Below are 22717 nucleotides of genomic sequence, written 5' to 3'. Positions count from 1 at the left end.
GTACCTAAATAAATGTATTTTCAGAAGGCTGTTGCTGTGTCACACAGACAGGGCCTCATCAGCCTCAGTCTGTATAAATGGCGCCCCTGTAAGTGGGCAAAGCCTGACTTGTTCAATTGTACTTGGGTTCCTTTTGGGGTTGATAAAGTTCATCCCTAAGTTACAGTAGATTGTTGATACTTATTACGGATTTTTATTGAGATGTTCATGAACCTTCAAATCCACAAATATCAAAAGAGTGTCGAAGGCTGTAAAATAGAACTTCATCAGTTATAGTGACAAACAGAAGTAAGGTCTCAATGAGATTCAGAAGCTGGAGAGTTAGCTCAGTTTACTCGCTAACTTGGGGACTTTGCTTCACAGCTCACAGTTTGGGCAGCCTCCATTTCTAAATTGCTTCAGGTCCCACAAATCATTATGGTCTGTTTTGAATAGTTACAACTAAAAATGATGAATACATAACAACCAGGGTCTTCTTGACAGGCTGACAAAGTTCTGTTGCTTTTTCGTTTTATTAGCCAAACACAAGTTCAGCATCTTGACTCCCTGGCCTGTCCTCAATGTGTGCAGGAGTGAAGCCTCTTCCCTGCCTTTGATCCCAGCTAGTGAGGAAGCAGCCCCTCCACCAACACTCCCCAAGTGACAGTATGACCTAATGATTCAAAGACTGATTTCTTCATTTATTTTATTTGTATTTTTAGTTGTAAATGGGTGGACAATATCTTTTTATGTATTTATTTTTATGTGGTGCTGAGGATGGAACCCAGTGCCTCATACATGTGAGGTAAGCACTCCACCACTTAGCTACAGCCCCACCTTCCTTTCCAGGAACACCTGTTGAAACCTCACAGAATGAGGCACAGTGTTGGGGGACCAGGCTTGGATTTGGGGATCTCCTGGCAGAGAGCCAGCCTGTGCTGCTACCACTGTCCGTGTGATAGCCCTGAGTCAGGATGAGCTGGAGCTCTCTGCTCACAGGAATCCCTCTCTGGAGCAGTCAAAAGCTGACTTTTCCCCAGGAGAAATCACAATGAAGAACCTTAAAGATAATCAAAAAATATTGTAGATACAGAAGCAAAGACGTTTCCTTTGAGCTTTCTTGTTCAAATTCTAGAAAGCAGCGATTTATATCACAGTCTTCTGAGACCTAAGTATATTCCCAGGTATGGGTATGGGGAGGATCACCGTGACCTGCACTGCACAGTCCCTGTCCAGGAGAACTGGAAGCCAATCTTTCCTGCAGGGTCCCTGTCTGGTCTCAGCTTGTTCATGAAATTTGAAATCATTTCTAATGGTCACTTTTTCTGCAAAACAACAGAGTGAATAAGAACAGAATAGAAAATATCAATGCATCACATGTTGGTTGGTTTCTTTCCTGGTTCACAAAATAAAACATATCTTTACTGTAAGTCATGGTCAAAAATTTGTTTGAAAAGTTGTTTTGAGATCTAAAATTGTTCTCCACACTGGCAGAGGGTCTGTTCTTGCACTGACAACTGTCAATAAAATGAAGGTATTGGGAAGACCCAGAGTGGTCAAGTCAAGGGTCACTGGAGAGGGACAATGAAGCTGTGGATTACTGTCCTGGTCCTCCCTCTCCTCCCTGGGCATGCCATGGAGGCTGAGCCCTGACTACTTCCTCCACCCTGACTGAGGTCTGGGCTGGCATTCCAGCAACTTACCTGAGCCCCTTTCCCTTCTATAGGCCAAACCATTTTTGTTAGGAGAACTGTCAACCTTTGTGGGAGAGTTTGTTATTTCATTTGCAGGGCAAATATTTACCAAGCAACTGCTAAGTGCCAGATGTGTAGGACAAAATACTCTAGAAAAATTAGTCCTTGCCATGGTATCAAAATCAATCAACTTTTTAATGGCATTTTTTTGTTTGAAATGTGTCATTGTGTCACCTAGACTAAACACAGATTCAGCTTACAGGTTAATAAAAGCACTTATATCAGATGGAAGCAGAATATCAGGTTCCTCCTCTTTCACATAGAAGACATTTGCACTTCTGCAGGAAATGTTCTCAGAGCTATTGTACAACACCTCCTCGCATCCAAGGGACCCCTGTGCCAGGTTCACAAGAAGCCACAGAAGCCATGTGTCAATGGTGTTTGAAAGTTTGAACATGCCCTCTCCTGACCCTTTCTACTCATGTCATAACATTTGCCAGTGTATGGAAGTGTTTTGTATTTAAGTGTTAGTGGTTGCACAAGTGTAGAGGTTTAAAAGGGCTTTACTTAAACATAGATGCTGTGCAATTTTTAATTGGGAATACACTTTCTAAAGATCCCAAACTCTATACACTACAGAGCCCCCAGCTCAGCCCTGAGCAGTCTTCAAAACCCAACATTTCCTTTCCCAAGAGCACAAGAATATTTGTGCTCATTGAGCCCTATGGGAATGCTGTGTGGGCAACTACTCACCCATCCCTCACCCTGTGTAAGTTACAGAGGAGGTGAGAGAACAAGGCTCTTCTCATCACCTCCTTAGAAAAACAATTCACTTTTATTTTTCTGTGCTGAAGATCAAACCCAGAATCTTGCACACACTAGGCAAGCATCTACCACTGAGCCACAATCCCAGCCCATGACACATACTTTTTAAAGAAGATCAGACACCTAGCTGAGTGCTATAATCCCAGCCACTCAGGAGGCTGAGGCCAGAGGATAGCAAGTTGGAGGACAACCTGAGAAATTTAGCAAGACCTTGTTTCAAATAAAATTTTATAAGGGCTAAGGATGTAGCTCAGTGATAGAGCACTTGCCTAGCATGTATGAGGCTCTGGGTTTTGTTTTTTTTTTTTTGAGGGGGGGGGGAGAGAGAGAGAGAGAGAGAGAGAGAGAGAGAGAGAGAATTTTTTTAATATTTATTTTTCAGTTCTCGGCGGACACAACATCTTTGTTTGTATGTGGTGCATGAGGATCGAACCCGGGACGCAAGCATGCCAGGCAAGCGCGCTACCGCTGAGCCACATCTCCAGCCCGAGGCTCCGGGTTTGATAGAGATAGGTAGATGATAGGTAGATAGACAGATGATAGATAGATAGATTAGGCACCTATGTGAAAAGAGCTGAAACTCATCAGCTAGATCAGAAGAACTGAGCCTGGGCAGTCAGGGTGATGGTCTGTGGTCCTTCTTACCCACTTAACAGGTTTCCTTGCAGGTGACTGTTTCCACTGGTAATGATCCCAAAAGACAAAGCCCAGGTGTTCTTTTCCAGTCTGCCTCTCTTGCTGAGGTGAATAACTTGCACGGAACTCAACTGCTAGTGAGGGAACGAGGTCTTCACCTCAGTGGATAAATAGAGAAAATGAACAGATAACTGCGGCCTTTGTTCTGAGCCACCGGACAGCACAAATAAAAGGGTAAGACAGGAGTGACCCAGCACACAGGAGGAGCCAGAACTGCTGCATGGAACCAAGGAAAGGCCTCCAGGGAGGAGGAGAGGAAGGAGAATGCACTGATTAAATGGGAGCAGCAGGTGACAGGAGGCTGGGGCCGGGAGACCAGTTTGGACTAGCCACTTGCCCACAACCAGGATCTAGGACACTTGTGGGGTGGAGCAAAGTTGGATTTTCACTTTTACAGCTTCAGCACCTCCCAAAGCCCTTTCCCCATCCTTATGCAGCCCAAGATGTTCCAGTGCCTCCCACCTGAACCTCTGTACCACCTACAACCACCCCCCCCATCCAAGGCCCAGCTAGGCCCTTCAAGGAAAGGACCATGGTTTTGTATTTCCTTTCTTTCAGCTCTACAGTGTGCATGCAGGTCTAAAATGTTCTATGAATTTCTACTACTTGTCGTGATAAGGGAAATAAATAAGATTTTAAAATTTTTCAAAAATTAATACCTGTAGGCTGGGGTTGTGGCTCAGTGGTAGAGCACTTGCCTACCATGTGTGAGGCACTGTGTTCAATTCTCAGCACCACATATAAATAAATAAAAATAAAGATCATTGACAATTTTAAAAATATTTTAGGGGTTGGGACTGTAGCTCAGTGGCAGAGCACTTGCCTAGAATGTGTGAGGCACTTGGTTCTATCCTTAGCACCACATAAAAATGAAACAAATAAAGGCAAGCTGTCCATCTATAACTACAAAAAAAATTTAAATATTTTTAAAAGCTAATACATTCAAAGTTGTAACAAGTCTTTTAAAAGTTTCAGAGGCTGGGGATGCGGCTCTGTGGTAGAGCACTTGTCTAGCATGCTGAGGACTTGGATTCAATCTTGGGGAGAAAAAGAAAAGAAAAAAATCACTGTAACAATTATGCCCACTTATAATTGGAACATAAATAGGACTAACCCTGATCTTTCTTCTTACTGTCTTCTTCCACAAATAGTTCATTCCTTTGTCTTTATAGTGACTCTCGGTGTTAGCCCCTCTCAGGCTTTTTATTTCCCACCCTCGTTCACTAGATCAGCAGTTCTCAAACTTCAGTTCACATCAGAATCACCTGGAAGACTTGTTAAAGCTCAGACTTCAGGGCTTCTCCCAGAATTTCCAATGTAGTAGGTCTGGAGTGAGACCAAGAATTTGCATTTCTTTCAAGTTCCCTTCTAGGTGATGCTGATTCTGATGGTCTGAGAGCCTCTAGGATAGATTCTTGCTGGAGAACATGGAGTCCGCAGTCCGATGAGGCATTAGCATCTTCTGGGAGCTTGTTAATATGCAGATTTTCAAATTTGTACTTCTGTCCAGTTTGTAGACACTGTGGTCTGGCTAAATTGCCCAGGCTTGCCTTGAACTTGCCATCCTCCTGATTCAGCTTCCCCAGTCACTAGGATTATAGGTATTATTAGGTATGTGCCATCACATTCAACTTGGGACCATGCTTTGAAAACCACCCATTGAGGTGTTAGGAGGAGGTGACTCCAACAAGGAGAACACTTACAGAGATAAAAGGAAAGGCTTAGGGACACACTCTAATGATCCCAGGCTGGCTACAGAAGTTGCTAAGCAGGCAGAAGAAGCAGAGAAGGAAAAGGAATGTATGGAATGCAATCCAAACAGAGTTTCAAGCAGGTTTGGGGGCCATCTGGTACTTGATTCCAGATCAGCAATGACCAAGAACACAAAGAGAACAAAGTAAGGTTTCTAGGCAAACTACAGAGCACAAAGTTAAATTTCCAATAAGCAACACTTTTTTTTTTCTTTTAAATAACTAAACCCAGGGGAAACCACATACATGGGAACCCGAAAGGAGCTTGGCCATGACTGTGCTGCCCAGACCCATCTGCCTCTAGGCATTCTGGGACTAAGAGATTGGAAGAGCTTGGGGAAGTGGGCTTGCCAGGCCTTCCTACCTCATAGGAGCAGAAACATGCCCTGGACATTCTTACCCTGCAGCACATTAATCTATGTGGCACCTTGTTTACTTTTCTGAGGACACCACTTGGGACAATATATGGAAAGCCTGAGTAGTCATTTCTCTCAGGCAGCACTGCCTTCCATAACAGAGTACCTGTTCCCTGCAGGGCATCTGGAGTTTGTTCCAGGCTTCTCTGCTTCCTCAGGATTAAGTGCTGCCAGGAACTGCCTTCTGAGAGTTGTTTAGGAAGTCTTCATTTCTGGATTCAGGATGCTGTTTATGGTCACAATTTTGCCAGAAAGAACCAAATTGAGGTCAATCTCCTGTCATTGTGGTTGAACTGGCCACCAATCATTCAGGTACAGGCAAGCTACTGCACTTAGGGGACTATCTCAGCTGCTGCCATCTTGGAGCCCCACATTGGTAGAAGGGGGGTCCACACAGGAGTAGCAGCCAGAGTTCCAGTGTGTGGGAAGCTGTCGGGTGTCCTGCGTGGGAGTGGTGTCCTTGATTTCTGCTGGGGTGGGTGTCCGAAAGTTCTGCGCGGGTACTGATGATCCTTATTTATTTATCTTTTTGTGGTGCTAAGGAACAAACCCAAGGCCTCACACGTGCTAGGCAAGCACTCTACCACTGAACTACAACCCCAGCCCCAATATCTTTTTATTTTGAAAGTTTAAGACTCAAAAGAAGTTTCAAAATAATATGTTCCTGTGCACTCTTCCATAGCTTCTGGAATCATATCTTACATCATCTTCATATAGTGGGAAAACCCAGGAAAATGACATTAGTACAATACTATTAATTCAGATATAGATCTTATTTGGATTTCGATAGTTTTTGTTTGTTTGTTTGTTTGTTTTTGTTTTGTTTTGTTTTTGGTACCAAGGATTGAACCCAGGAGCACTTTACCACTGAGTCACATCCCCAGCCCTTTTTAATATTTTATTTAGAGATAGGGTCTCCCTAAATTTCTGAGGCTGGCTTTTGAACTCATGGTTCTCCTGCATCAGCCTCCTGAGTCTCTGGGATTACAGGTGCGCCACCACACCCTGCTTGGATTTCAATAGTTTTAATGAACTGTTTTTGGTTTCAATTGTAAATAGTTCTATGAAATTTTATCACATATGTGTAGAAGTCGACATCAACTCAAAGAAACTACCTCTTATTTTTCTTAATAGTCATACCTTTTCCCACCCATAATATTTATGATCACAGATCTGAACTTTATCAATCATAATTTTTTTTACTTAGGGAATGATTTGTACATGGATTCAGACAGAATGTAACACTTTCAAGTTGGCTTTTTACACTTGGCACAATGCACTTGAGATTCATCCAAGTTGTTGCCTGGATTGATAGCACATTTCTTTTTATTGCTTAATAGTGTTCAATTGCAATGTTCCCCATTCACTCACTGAGAACTGTTTGGCTGTACAGTTTTTGACTATGACAAATGAAATCACTCTGATATTCATGTACAGTCTTGTGTGAACATATTCTTATTTTTCTAGGATAAATAACCAGCAGTGTAATTTCTGTGTGGTAAAATAAGTATATGTTTAACTAGAAACAGTCAAACTGTTATCTAGAGTGGCTGTGCCATTTAATATGATTACCAGTAATGAATGAGACATCCAATTGCTCTGCTTCCTTTCTAGCATTTGATACTGTCTGTACTTTTGATTTTATCCATTCTAATATGTCACATTCCAGGACTAAAACACTCAGGGTCACTCCAGGTGAACTGGGATGCATGTAATAATTACACAGAGACAGAAATACTTTTTTCTTTGGGTCCTGTGATGGTTCCTCTGACCTTAGGGGTCTGTGGAGAGAGAGAGAGAGAGAGAGAGAGAGAGAGAGAGAGAGAGAGAGAGAGAGAGAGAAATATGTGCTGAACCCTTTTTTGGGGAGAAGCCATTCAAATGAGGCAAGGGGTCAGGTTTCAGGGGGCTGAGTCTAGCTTCATGATGTCTGATGTCAGCAGATTGACTAACATCTATGAAGGCCATGCCCACCTCATGAGCTGTGTGGGGATCATGGTAGAGCAAGTGAAAAGACCACAGCAAGGCTCGCCCAAACAGAGGGTAACGTTGGTTTAGTCCATTTTGTGCCCTCAATGCTCATCATTCACACACACAGACCATGGCTGGCTTGCCACATCTCCACATTCTCATCACTCAAGGCTAAGGGGAACTCAATTCCTATGTTGCAGCTACCGACACTAATAGGTATGTAGCAGGGTCTCATGGTTTTTAAATGCATTTCCCTAATGGCTAATGACAGCGAACATCTTTTCCTGTACTTATTTGCCATTTTTAAAATCTTTGATGAAGTGACTATTTAAGTCTTTTATCTATTTTTCTAATTGAACTGTTTATTGATTTACTGTTGAGTACAGAGTTCTTTACATATTGGGGATACAATGAGCCCTTTATTGTATATGTGATTTGCAAATATTTCTCCTAGCCCATGGCTTGTTTTAAAAAGCATGGTGTAAATGGCCATGAAGGAACTGTAAAGAAAAGCCAGACTCCAAGAAAGGTGCAGAGTCAAAATAAAGTCCCTGATATAGACAGTTTATCTGAAGACCTTTACCCTCAGGATAGGCAAACTATTAAAAAAAAATTCTACACAGCCAAATAAATAAGTAGCAAGTTGAAAAATAGATCTGAAGATGTTGACCAGGATGTAGCTCAAAGAAACAAAGAAATGGAAAATTTCTTAACTCAGATGGTTAAACTACATCTAATTAGAGTTCTAGGAGGATAATTTAATGGAACATGTAGTGATTTAAATTAAATTAGTTAAAACTAGATAAAGTTAAAAATTCAGTTCCTCAGTTATACAACTACTTTCAGGTTCGCAGTAGCCACATATGCTGGTGGCTTCCATCCTGGAAAGTGCATCTCACAGAACATTTCCTTTATGGCACAGTTCTATTGAGCAGTGTTGATCTATACCATAAAACATGTCTGAACAAATTTCAAATAACTGGTGTCATACAGATCATATTATCTGGTCATAAACTTTACATTAGAAAGCAATAACAGTAACTTTTTTTGAAAAAAAAATGCCCACCTTACATCTGAAATCTTTTTAAAAAAACATTTCCAAATAACTCATAGGTCAAAGAAATCACTGGGACATTTAATACATTAATACTGATGGATAATGAACTTATGAAATCCTACTTAGATGGAAATTTTATCTGAAATGCCTATGCAAATAATAACTCTAAAAATTAAGAAGCTAAATAGTCAAATGAAGATGTTATGATGATAAAAGAGAGTGAAGAAAAAAAAATAAACAAAATGTATAAAACAGAAAAAACTATCATAGGTTCATTAAGGGAAAAAGATCATTTTATGAAAAGACTAATAAAATTGATAAACATCTGGCAAAATTTGCCCATAAACAAAAAGAAGTCTAAAACAAATAATATTTGCATTTTAAAAGCAATAGGATTAAAAGACAGTAAAAGAACATTTTGAACAAACATATGTCAATTAATTTTAAAGCCTACATAAACAAATTTTACAAAAACATGTCTTACTAAAAATTGATGAAGAAAAAGTAGAGTTTGAATAGCCTTTTTACCAATAAAGGAATGTGATTCATAATGAAAAGTGGAAACTTTAAAGAGGATTAGATGTTTTCCCAAGCAAGTTTTAATAAATATTCAAGGAAATAAGTAATTTTAATTCTTCATAAATTCTTTTCTGAGAAAAGAAAAATAGGAAACACTTCCTAACTCATTTCTAAGACTGGGCTAATCAAGACATCAACACCAAGGAGACCATGATATATTATATGTCAAATTCACTCATGAACATAGATCCAAAAATCTTAAAATAAAATTTATCAAATTTAATCCAGTAATTAATAATACATTATGATCAAGATGAGTCTAACACAGGAATACCAAGGTGACTTACCATTAAGCAATTTATTAGTATGATATACCACATTATCTTATTAAAGAGAAAAACTAAGTGTTATGGTTTAGATATGAGGTGTCCCTCAAAGGCTAATGTGTTAGACAATGCAAGAAAGCTCAGAGATAAAATGATTGGGTTATGGGAGCCTTGACCTAATCAGTGCATTAATCTACCTGAATGGATTAACTGATTGATAACCACAGACAGGTAGGGTGTGGCTGAAGGAGGTAAGTCACTGGAGGTTTGCCTTTAGGGTATATATTCTGTCCCTGATGAGCACAGCTTTCTCTTTCTCTGCTTCCTGGTGGTCATGTCCTGAGCTGCTTTCCTCCACCACACTCTTTTTCCATGATGTTCTGCTTCACTGTGGGCCCAGAGCAATGGAGATAGCCTACTGTGGACTGAAACCTCTGAAACTGCAAGCCCCAAGTGAACTTTTCCGCCTCTAAATGATTCTTGTGAGATCTTTTGGTCCCAGTGGCAAAAAAGTTGTCTCAAACATATGATTGAGACATCTTAATAGATTCAGAGATTGTATTTGATAAAATTCAATATCATGACAATAATTCTCAGTAAGCCAGCACAGGATAGACTTTTGTTAAATTGATAAAAGCCATTGACCATGAGCATTTGCTATAATTCAACATCTGATTTATAAAAAGAACTTTAGTAAAGTCAGGTATGAATACCCTACAACAAAAATCATAACTGAAAGTTGATTATTAAAATAATTTCCTTTGCCAGGTACAGTGGTGCACACTTGTAATCCCAGCTACTCAAGAGGCTAAGGCAGAATTCCAAATTGGAGACTAGCCTGGGTAACTTAGCAAGACCCTGTCTCAAAACATAAAAATACTGGGATGTGGCTCAGTACTGGTTAAGTGGCCCTGGTTTCAATTCCTGGCACCAAAAAATAATAATAAAATTTTAAAAACATGCATACATATATATTTTTGGAGAAAAGTTATAAACCTTTTTGAAAATCATGTTCATATAGATATACCATGTTTGTGAAGTAGAAAACTATCTCAAACTTATCTATAAATTCAATACACTTGCTATCAATATGAAAATGAATTTTTTGAAGAATGTGAGCAATAGGATTCTAAAACTTGCATGGGAAATTAAAGGTCCAAGAATATCAAAGACATTTTTGAAGAATAAGTGTTTTGGGGTTTTTTGTGGGGGGGAACATAAGTAAGCCCAGAAACAAACTCATATACGTAGAAATTTGACATATGGCAGAAGTATCAGTGCAGATCGATGACGAAATAGTGTTAGGATAGTTGATTATACAAATGGAAAATAAAATTTGGCCCCTATATGTCACGATGGGCAAAGGTGTGACTTATGCAGTCAAGGGGGAGAAATAAAGAATGTCCACACACTTCTGCCCTTTTCAATGTTTTATTCGATCAAATCACTTAATATAATTTTACTTCTTAATCAAGAAAATGACAATCCTTAATGCTGGGCACTACAAAAACAATAATCCAGACTGATAAAAGCAATAAACACAACTAATTCAAAGCAAACAAATTCTAAGTTAACTCTAAGCACTGCAAACACTCTTAATCATAACAGACTTATTACAGACATTCCATTTGCATGCTAAACTTGGGTGCTAGATTTAAAGTCTTAAGACTTAGATCTTGTGGACCAATGGTACAGAATAGAGGACACAGTAACCAATCCACAAAACTACAACTATCTTATTTTTGATAAAGGGGCTAAAAGCATGCAATGGAGGAAGGATAGCATCTTCAACAAATGGTGCTGGGAAAACTGGAAATCCATTTGCACCAAAATGAATCTGAATCCCTATCTCTCGCCGTGCACAAAAGTTAACTCAAAATGGATCAAGGAGCTTGATATTAAATCAGAGACATGGCATCTGATAGAAGAAAAAGTTGGTTATGATCTATACGCTGTGCGATCGGGCTCCAAATTCCTCAATAGGACACCCATAGCGCTAGAGTTAACAAATAGAATCAACAAATGGGACTTACTCAAACTAAAAAGTTTTTTCTCAGCAAAAGAAACAATAAGAGAGATAAACAGGGAGCCTACATCCTGGGAACAAATCTTTACTCCACACACTTCAGATAGAGCCCTAATAACCAGAATATACAAAGAACTCAAAAAATTAGACAATAAGATAACAAATAACCCAATCAATAAATGGGCCAAGGACCTGAACAGACACTTCTCAGAGGAGGACATACAATCAATCAACACGTACATGAAAAAATGCTCACCATCGCTAGCAGTCAGAGAAATGCAAATCAAAACTACCCTAAGATACCATCTCACTCCAGTAAGACTGGCAGCCATTAGGAAGTCAAACAACAATAAGTGCTGGAGAGGATGCGGGGAAAAGGGCACTCTTGTTCATTGCTGGTGGGACTGCAAATTGGTGCAGCCAATTTGGAAAGCAGTATGGAGATTTCTCGGAAAGCTGGGAATGGAACCACCATTCGACCCAGCTATTCCCCTTCTCGGTCTATTCCCTAAAGCCCTAACAAGAGCATGCTACAGGGACACTGCTGCATCGATGTTCATAGCAGCTCAATTCACGATAGCAAGACTGTGGAACCAGCCTAGATGCCCTTCAATAGATGAATGGATAAAAAAAATGTGGCATTTATATACTATGGAGTATTATTCTGCATTAAAAAATGACAAAATCATAGAATTTGGAGGGAAATGGATGGCATTAGAGCAGATTATGCTAAGTGAAGCTAGTCAATCTTTAAAAAACAAATACCAAATGACTCCTTTGATATAAGGGGAGTAAACAAGGACAGGGTAGGGACGAAGAGCTTGAGAAGAAGATTTACATTAAACAGGGATGAGAGGTGGGAGGGAAAGGGAGTGAGAAGGGAAATTGCATGGAAATGGAAGGCGATCCTCAGGGATATACAAAATGTCATACAAGAGGAAAGGAGGGGTAAGACAAGATAATACAAATGGAAGAAATGATTTACAGTAGAAGGGGTAGAGAGAGAAAAGGGGAGGGGAGGGGAGGGGAGGGGAGGGGAGGGGAGGGGGGATAGTAGAGAATAGGACAGACATCAGAATACATCAGACACTAGAAAGGCAATATGTCAATCAATGGAAGGGAAACTGATGTGATACAGCAATTTGTATACGGGGTAAAAGGGGGAGTTCATAATCCACGTGAATCAAACCGTGTAATATGATGTATTAAGAACTATGTAATGTTATGAACGACCAATAAAAAAAAAAAAAAGACTTAGATCTTAAGTCCAGCAGATGCATACTTACTCAGATGCAGCAATCCGGTCAGGAACTGATGAAGGCTTCTTCTGCTGTGGAGGTGACAGCTGGTAAGGAGACATTGCCATTCTTACCAGGGTCAAAAAACTGCTGTAGTTTGAGAGTGGTGAGGACAATGCAGAGGATTAGGCAGATGATGAGAAGAGTTGGGATGTCAGACTAGATCCTCATCAGGCTCTCAGGCTTGTGTCTATCAGTGTCAGCTGGTGAATGTCTGTTCATTTGCTCCAATATTTTTGTTAAATTTGGGGAGCTACTGCTCGCCCTTTGAGTCCCTATCAGTTGTTACCAGGTTTCTTAGTGACATCTTACATCTTAGACAGGACATATGGTCTGGTGGTTCCTGCCCTGATACCCTTCTGACTCTTATCAGTTATGACAAATGACATGACTTCACCCGGACTCTTACCATAGTTGTGGAAAGTTATTTGTTTTTATCAGGCTATACCTGATTGACATATTGAAGGACTCTGTGGTTTGCCTTTTAAGACTGCAGGTTTATTTTAAGATGGAGTTTTAAAATGGAGTTGCTTAGGCTAAAGCCTAAAGCCATCCTTACACTATAACACAACACACAGAAATGAATTCTACATTCACGAGGCTGAAATGTGAAATCAACAACTTATGACTTTTAAAGGAAGATATAAGCAGGAAAAAATATTTTAAAAACACACATAGATAAAATATCATTAAATAAAATTATTGGTATGTTTGACACATTAAAATAAAGAACTGTGCTCTGAAAGACATCATAAAGTGTAAAAGCAAGTCAAAAGGGAGGGAAGACTTTTACCAGATAAATACCCAACTGATAATGAATATCCAGAATAATAAGGAATGCTTACTAATCAATAATAATAAAAATTACGTAGGACAGTTAATGGGTATTTCATAGAAAAGAAATATGTATGACTACTCAACATATGACAAGATGTTAAATCTAAATAGAAACCAGGGAAAATAAAACCATAAGATGCTACTTTAAATCAACCAGATAGGTGCAGCCAATTTGGAAAGCAGTATGGAGATTCCTTGGAAATCTGGGAATGGAACCACCATTTGACCCAGCTATTCCTCTTCTCAGACTATATCCAAAAGACCTAAAAACAGCATACTACAGGGACACAGCCACATCAATGTTTATAGCAGCACAATTCACAATAGCTAATCTAGATGTCCTTCAGGGGACGAATGGATAAAAAATGTGGCACATATACACAATTGAATTTTACTCGGCATTAAAAAAGAACAAAATCATGGCATTTGTAGGTAAATGGATGGTGTTGGAGAAGATGATGCTAAGTGAAGTTAGCCAATCCCAAAAAAGCAAATGCAAAATGTTTTCTCTGATACAAGGGGGGTGACTCATAGTGGGATAAAGAGGGAGAGTATGGTAGGATTAGATTAATTCTAGATAGGCAAGAGGAGTGGGAGGGAAAAGAAGGGGGCAGGGATTAGCAAGGTTGGTGGAATGTGATGGTCATTATGCAAAGTACATGTATGAAAACTTGAATTGGGTATCAACATACCTTATATACAGATATGAAAAATTGTGCTCTATATGTGTAATAAGAATTGTAATGCATCCCCAGTGTTGTCGTGTATTTAAAAAATAACAAAACCAATAAAAAATAAATCAACCAGATAGGTACACGTTTATATGTCTTGTCTTTCTTCCATCTTTCTATTTTAAGACAGAGTCTTGCTATGTTGCCCATTCTGGCCTCAAACAAGATTCTCCTGCCTCAGTCTCCTCAGTAGCTGGAATTAAAGACCTGAACCACCACACATGGCTCAGACTGATAAACATTTAAAGTCTGGTGGTACCAAGAATTGATGGGGAAAAAAAAAAGAATTATGTAATAGGCTCCTCTGGAAAACACTTGAACATTTTCTAATAAACTGGACAGTAACCACCCAAGAATTCTGCTTCCCAATGTGGTCCCTAAAGAAACTCTTGCATATAAACATGAAGCATTTTCTTGTTTGTTTACAACAAGTCGTTGAAGCGAGGAGCTGGTCCAAATGTTCCTCCACTCAAATAAATGGTGATACTATATAGTAGTGAAAATCAATGAACCACAGCCACATCCTCAACACTGAAGATTCTCACTTTAGTTCTTTCAAAATGATGGATTTTCATAATGTTTAACTTTTGCTTTCATAGTTTGAACTCAAGTTTATTTGTGTCTTGCTACACATCCGTATTTCAAATTGTATAACGCGAGATGTTGACAGAAACTGGGCTCTGAGTCACTGTAAAGAAAGGGGCCTAATTCTGAGTCACGTCTAGGGCACTAGAATGTTTTGGCATAAAGCCACAATGCCAGGCTACTCCTCAGATTTTCCAGAGACCACTCGTTTCTCCCTCCTCCCTTCACATTTTTTTTTCCCAGTTGGAGTTCCTCTTCATGTTGTGGATAAGAAACAGAACGTCCCCGCTGTGTTCCGTGGCCCTACAGTCCCCAAGGCCCGCCAATCTCTGATCAGAACAACCTCCTGGAACGCCCAACTCCTAATTCCTTTTCACCCGCTCAGGTTCTCAAAAACCAGGACCATGACAAGAGTGGGCTGGTTTCCACTTCAACACTCCTTGGCTCTCTGAGCCAAATTTTCAACTCTGCACAGCCAGTCGCCTCATCGGTCCGCGCAGCCTGGGACCTCAGGCCAAGAAATCCTCGAGTGATTTTATTTCGGCAAAATCAAAAAAACGAAAACCAAAAAGAGACTACAAACACCTTGCAGCCCGGCGCTTCAATTCCACCCGCGGTTCCCGTCCGACCCGCAGCCCAGCGCAGTCGCGGGCCTCGCCCTGACGTCATCAAGGCGCCCGGAAGTAGCCGTCAGGCTGGAGACGTCACCCGGTTGCGCCGAGTAAGATCGCTGCTTACCAGTTGCTGGGAGGAGGCTAGAGGGAAGCTGCTGGGTCAGGATCATGCCTAACAGGGAGAGCTTTCCCGGGCAGCAGAGGCTGGTGGGCTTGGGGTGAAAGAAGCAGGGCAGATGCAAAATCTGGAGAGCGCGGGGGCCGGGCGGTCAGTCAGCACCCAGACTGGCAGCATGACCGGTGAGTGCCGGGGTCCCTGCTTCTGCCACCCCGCCTTTGGCTTTGCCTTGCGTCCCTGCCCGGATTGAACTCCGGTTCCCTGCCTCCGCTGCTCGCCTGCCCCGCCGCTCCCGGGTGTCTCGTCCCCTCCGGATCGGCCGCTCCGGCTTCTCAGAGCAAACAAATTCTAAGTCGCGCTCATTTCCCGCGTCCAGCCTTGTTTTCCTGGAAGGATCAAGAGCTAGGACTCCAGGGGCTGAAAAGCCCGACGCTTTTATTTTGATTCCCAAAATAGCCGCGCATGACGCTTTGCCATTTTTAGTGCAGTGTTCTGCTCACTGCTCTTGAAGCCACCCCTCATTACTGTCCAGAGAACAGCCCGCTCCACCATCACATGCAAGGACTTGCCCCAACTTTTTTTGGATTGTTCCCATAACTACGTGTATCTGTTGTATTACTTATTTCTGCCGGGCGAGGGAAGAAGAGAATGGGTCCAACTTTGGAAAGTGTCGTGGGAGGTCGCCTCAAGTGAGGTTGTAGCAACTCCTGCCATAAAAGCTCTCCTCTTGTCCGCTAAACCCCTGCTAAAGCTACTAAGCGAATGCTGCTGTATCCAAGTGGCTTTGAGCTTTGTTCCTATTTTCATCTTTAGTAAAATTCTGAAGTGTTTGCCCTCTCCTTTGTAGGTCAAATGCCAAGACTTTCTAAAGTCAACCTTTTCACTCTGCTCAGTCTCTGGATGGAGCTCTTCCCAGGAGTAGAAGCCCAAAAGCAAAAATCTCAGGTATAATTTGTTTCTGTAGATAGTTTTTACCCTTAGAAAAGTGACCGTCTCAAATTGGATTTTATTGCTCCAGTTGCTGTCACGCTTGAAACCAAACTCTTAAGTAAGCCTTTAAAACTTCATGATAGTTTGATACTTGTAACTCATAGTGGAAGCAGTTCATCTTTCTGATCTAAAAACAAAATACTCTCTCAGACTGTGCCTTGTTTATCAGGTAATATTTATATGTTGGTTTTACCAATATTTTGTCTATAATACATAAATTATCACCCAGTCATATCCTTTTAGTGTTTTGGCTAGTTTTCTCCCACCAAACTAAATTGCTTAAAGATGGAGCCCATATCTAATTTTACTTGGCATCTCCTTTAGTTGTTAATCTGTTAGTGTTTATTATCTGTTAATGTTATGTTTATTGTTTCATATAAGTCTCTTTTTTGGATTTTGAGAGATGATTAAAGCAGGATAGGAATATATAGTAAGAATAATCATAAAATCCAATATATTGGAAGCTAGTACAGCCTATATCATTTCCTTCTACTTCCTTTGGGATAATAAGGTTCTAGATTCTCATCATTTGTCTCCATGCTTGGAGTGGTGTGGAAGTAAGTTCTCACTATTTGGTTTGGTAATTTTTGATGTTTAGTGTTATCATTAATTTTTTAGAGGGCCAAAGCCAACTTATAAAAACAATTTTAGGTTAAGTTAAGCATTTTAAGAGTTTTTAGAAAGCAGTCAAAACCGGAAGGGGAGAAAGGGATTGCCTCTATCTTCTCACCATTCTAAAAACATCACTGTTGACATTTCTCTTTTTTTTCAATATTATTTTAGTTGTAGATGGACACAATACCTTTATTTTATTCATTTATTTTTATGTAGTGGTGAGGATCAAACCCAGTGCTTCACATGTGCAAGGCTAGTGCTCTGCCACTGAGCCACAACCCTAACCCCACTGTTAACACTTTGATACTGTTAACATTTGGATACTTTTCTTCCAATCTTTTTTTAAGCATAAGATTATTTTCTACTCTTATAAAATTGTGATTATTTTATGCATTGAGATTTTCAAATTGCCAATAATTCTGCTGAAAATTTGCTCTAGATTTTTTTTTTTACAGAAAAGATATAAATACTTAAATTTCCACTTTATTCTTAAGAGGCCATTCAACACCACCTTTTTATTTTTTGTTTTGATTGCCTTCTTTATTGTGGCTGAAGTTGTGTGGTTAATGCTAGAGATAAAAAGAAGAAAAAAGGGGCTGGGGTTGTGGCTCAGTGGTAGAGTGTTTGCCTAACATGTGAGGCACTGGGTTCGATTCTCAGCACCACATATAAATAAATAAAATAAAGGTCCATCAAGAACTAAAAAAATGTTTAAAAAAGAAGAAAAGATATGGTCCTTATTTTCTAATGTGGAGAATAATCAGGCATTTAAATATTAAGATACAGTTATATGATGGAGCCAAGTATAAATTATAAGCGAAGATGCTAACAAGGTTTAGAACCAGGCACAACATGAGAAAGTGAAGGAAGGATTCCACAATGAAGGTAGGATTTACACTGAGACATAAAGAATGAGTAGGCATTTGCTCAAATTGGAGGTTACCATGTAAGTAAGCTTAGAGAAATGAATTTGTGGTCCTCAGCCTGAGAGTGAAGTTGGGTGGAGGATGAGTCTATAAATAAGCTTGGGAAGGTAGGTGGGAATCATGTTGTAAAAAATCTATGCATTGGGCTGTGGCTGTGGCTGGGGCTCAGTGATAGAGCACTTGCCTACCATGTGTGAGACACTGGGTTCAATCCTCAGCAACACATAAAAATAAACACATAAAATAAAGGTATTATGTCCATCTACAACTAAGAATTTTTTTTTAAAGATGTAGGCATTGCAGAGGAGTTTAGATTTTATTCTGTCAGTATCAGGATTGTATTTAGGAATTTTAATAGGAAGTAAGGGAATTCATCTCATGATAAAATTGTGCTTCCCCCCATTCTTATGGGAAATATTTTATAAATAGTAAAACAGTATTTAAAATGTTATACATTGTTATTCTCTATTTCTTAACACCATCCAATACCCACCCTGATTTTATTAATGGTTTTGAGAAAGTTCTTCATTTCCTTCATGAATTTGGAAATTCCTTTATTTTTTCTACTTGTTTACAGCTTAATATTATTTTATAGATATAGAAGATTCCCATACTGTTTTAGATCTTTTTTGCAGATAAAATTTGTATTCAAGAGCCACAATATTAGAAGCAAATGTTTAGAGCTTTAAGAACTTTAAACAGCACATTTTAGCTGAGCATAGTGGCACACACCTGAAATCTCAGCAACTCAGGAAGGCCCCATCTCAAGATGAAAATAAAAAGGGCTGAGGATGTAGCTCAGTGATAGGATCTCTTTGGGTTCAGTCCCCTGTATTGCAAAACAAAACAAAATAAAAAAGGTACATTTTAAAAACTGGACTTGTTAGAGGTTGAATAGTAATTTTAAAGAAGCTTTTTTTTTTAAAAAAAAATAATATCCAGATTTGATTTTAATTCTGTTTACACACACATATGCCCCAAAATATATCCTGTGCTGAAATTAAGTTCTTTTTCAACAGACAAGCACAAGTTTTATTAAATTAGTGAATAATGATATTTATATTTCTATTAGGAAGGAAGTCATTGGCCAACTAATTACCAAACTTTGTTTGCAAATAACGTACACTCTACCATTTCCTTGTTCTTTATGGAGAAAGCTGTGAAGCCTAAGAAAATAACTGAGATAAGGCTTTCAGTTAGCATTTTGGTAAAAAAAAAAAAAAATAGTAATTAAATTTTAGACTTAAGGAACTTCATTAGTACAGGGTTTTATATAACTTTGTATCTTAACAAAGGATTGAATTTATATTTCCATGTTTCCCCTAAAAATTATGACTTCTTCTTTCATCTGCACCATGGGAGTTTTTTAAAGGAAAGAAATCAGTCTTTTAACTATTTTATTTGGAGTCTTGTTTAGAAAACCGACTCGAACAAACACCTAATCTATTTAAGGTTTTTAAATCAAAGGTCAGACATAGGAATAAGTACAAAGGGCATTGGCATCCAATAAAACAAAACTCATGCTTTAAGAATTCCAGCTGACCTAAAATAGAGTTGACTTGAACATTAGAAAGGTCATCAGTCTTACATCCTCATTCTGACCCTGCCCTGTGACTATTCACTACATTAGTGTCTTCCCAGCTGTGCTCTAGCACCTGTGTCTCCTTGACCCACAGCTGTTGAGGTGGCCTCCACTTCTATTCCTCGCCTACAGGCTTAAGGACTCAGGTACTTAAACTAAGACATCCTTAGGATTATTCTAGCAGTGATAGTTTGGGTTAAATAAGCTTTTGTATGTTAGCTTGGGAACTTGACTGTCATTTTTAGCATTATTTATTTACGAAAATGTGTCTTAAATTTCAGAGAAGCAAATTTACCAGATGTTTAGAAAATCATTTTGGTTGTTTGTCAACTATTTGTTCATCTAATATCAATAAAGTAGAGGTGTATAGTAATTTCATTAGTTCTAATGTCATGACCATTGCAAAGAAGCAAGAATGACAGCGTGGAGAAGGGGTAAAATGAAAGGGAGTACATTGTGCTCCACTCTTTTTTTTTATTGTATAAATATAAACTTAAGTCTTAATCTACATAAAAAATTTTTAAATCATGCTTTTTTTTTTTTTTTTTTTTGTACTGGGATTTGAATCAAGGATTGCTTTACCACTTAGCTACACACCCAGTCCTTTTTATTTTTTATTTTAAGACAAGGTCTCAATCAGTTGCTAAGACTGGTTTTAGTCTTGCGTTCCTGCCTCAGCCTTCCAAGTTGTACATACCACCAAGCACAGCAGAAAATCATAATATTGAAACAATAGGAATATAGCTGAAGTTTATATATCATGAATGTTACCATCATATTTATACTTGTAGAATGATACCCATTTTTTTGCCTTATTTATTTATTTATACCTGGGATTGAATCCAGGGTCACTTAACCACTGAGCCATACATATCCCTTTTTTATTTTGTATTTGCTTAGGGCCTTGCTAAATTGCTGAGGCTGACTTTGAACCTGCGATCCTCCTGTCTCAGCTTCCCAAGCAGATTATAGGCGTGCACCACCACAGCCAGCACACCTGATACTTCTTTACCAATTACTATAGTATATTTTATACATTTGAATTGCACATGGTCTTTATAGGGTTGAGTAAGAACTATTGAGAAAAAAAGATATTCTTTAAGCTAAAATAATAAGATTATTTGATTATTCTGTGTTTCACTTTTGCCATATAAAGTAAGTTACAGAAGCTCCAAGATACAATTTGACATGTGATTGTATTAGAAATACTGTTTTTGACACTTCTACCAGCCTTTTGTCTTTTTAAAAGTGTTCTTATGAGTTACCAAAGTAATATATGTTCATTATATTATAAAATGGGCAGAAGCAAAAACAGTTCCTCACAGTTCTTTTTGTTTGTTTGTTTTTGTTTTCTGCTTCTCAATCTTTTCTGTTTCCTTTATTCATTTGAAATCATTTAGTTCTGGATTTTTCCCTTTTCATTTAATGTAGGAAAATATGTGTAATATTGCATTGGGGCAGCAACCATGTCTAATATTTTTAAGAGTAGCCAAGGCTTTTGTAGCCAACATGCCTGGGTCCAGATCCTGGCTCCATCTCATGCTAGTTGTGTCTTTGGATAAGCTGTTTTACTTTCCTCATCTATAAAGTGGAATGGTACTTAATACATACTATTTGGGGTTTGTCTGGGAAATGAATGAGGTAGTTCATTCTCAGTAGTTCAGTGTAAAGCTTTTAGTGCTCGGTACATATTATGTTATGTACTATATGTTTTTATTATGATTTTGATAAATTGCATGTCAGTTATAAATTTTTCCAGCCTTAGTGTATTAACTTACAACCATTTCCACACATAACTGGCGTCTGAGTTTTTCTTTGTTGTCAGATATTTACACCATTTATGGGTACTCCTTAAGAATTGTTTAGCAAGATAAAGGTTGAGTATAAAAACTAAGAATTATGGGTTGCGATTGTGGCTCAGTGGTAGAGCACTTGCCTAGCATGTGTGAGGTACTGGGTTTGTGCTGCAATCTGGCTGGGCACAAAATAACCGAGCCACCACACAGCCTTGTAGATTCAAACAGCAACTCTTTATTCCCGAACTCTCACCGACACTCTTCCCACACTTCCTGTGAACATACTGCCTTCACGCCCTGTGAACATACTGCCTTCACCCGGCTCCACGCCCCAATTCTCTCAGAACCCCGGGAACCCCACCTGAGGCAACAGGATACGCCCTAATCCCAGCAGGATCCACCCTAATCCTGGAGCCACCCTAATCCCAGCAGGATCCACCCTAAACCTGGAGCCACCCTAATCCTTGAGCAGGGTCACCTTTCAACCCAAAATGCCATGTGTCATTCCTACTTGGCTATGGCTCTCAGCAGGTTTGGTCCTTAGCATCACATAAAAATAAATAATATAAAGGTATTGTGTCTATCTACAACTAAAAATATTTTTTAAAAAGTTACCAGAAGTACAGCATTAGTTACTTAGTTGGTTTTTTGTTTTGTTTTGTTTTGCTTAAGATTCCAGTCCAAATTAAGAAGTGATTGGGAGGGAAAGTAATTGTTATGAGTTGTATGAGGGTAACACAATTAAAAATTATGTAGTAGAAATCAAACACTCTAAAAATGGCTGTTATATAAAAATAATTATTTCTCTCACTGGTTCATAATTTTTCATTTTAATTCAAGTTATACTTATCTAAATTATTGAAGATTACCTTAAGTATAAGAATTAGAATAAATGCTATGAATTACTCTCAGATTTTGGGCTTCACCTTTCCATTGACTCTTTTTAGTCATAGTTCTTTATTTATGCCCATCTCTTTGTAAGAAGAAATATGTCCATTATGCTATTGGTGGAGCTGAATGTGGATGGCATGTTATCAGAACAAAGGTACCTTGTCAGGTATGAAGTATGAAAAAGCTTTCACTTTTATTCTCAAATAACTTTCTCTCTCTCTCTGGAAAGAAAGAAAAAAAAGAAAGAATTAGAATGACTGCAGCCAGCTGCAGTTGTCACACACCTGTAATCCCAGCAATTAGGAGGTTGAGGCAGAAAGATCACAAGTTCAAGGCAAGCCTCCCCAACTTAGTAAGACCCTGTCTCAAAATTTAAAAAAAATAAAAATAAAAAGGGCTGTGGATGTAGCTTAGTGGTAAATCAAACCTGAGTTCAATCTTCAGTACCATAAAAATAAATAAATAAGAAATAGA

The 22717-nt window shown here is 39.0% G+C and overlaps 1 protein-coding gene across 3 annotated transcripts in view; it reads left to right on the top strand.

Annotated features, from left to right (window-relative positions):
* The first annotated feature begins 14639 nt into the window (after window positions 1–14639).
* Window positions 14640–22717, top strand: part of Cdadc1 (cytidine and dCMP deaminase domain containing 1) — a 55949-nt gene continuing 47871 nt past the window's right edge. For 2 of the 3 annotated variants that reach the window (XM_026393641.2, XM_026393643.2), the window contains exons 1-2: window positions 14640–15625; window positions 16291–16388. In XM_026393641.2, the coding sequence (XP_026249426.2) occupies window positions 15562–15625; window positions 16291–16388 (162 nt within the window). In that variant the 5' untranslated portion in view covers window positions 14640–15561. Of the gene's footprint in view, window positions 15626–15985; window positions 16138–16290; window positions 16389–22717 lie in introns of those variants that run through there. The other variant, XM_026393642.2, reaches the window with a different exon arrangement.

This window comes from Urocitellus parryii, chromosome 2, assembly GCF_045843805.1.
Source record: "Urocitellus parryii isolate mUroPar1 chromosome 2, mUroPar1.hap1, whole genome shotgun sequence".
NCBI classification, from domain to species: Eukaryota; Metazoa; Chordata; class Mammalia; order Rodentia; family Sciuridae; genus Urocitellus; species Urocitellus parryii.
The sequence above is the reverse complement of the archived record's forward strand: the minus strand, read 5'-3'. Positions and strand labels throughout refer to the sequence as shown.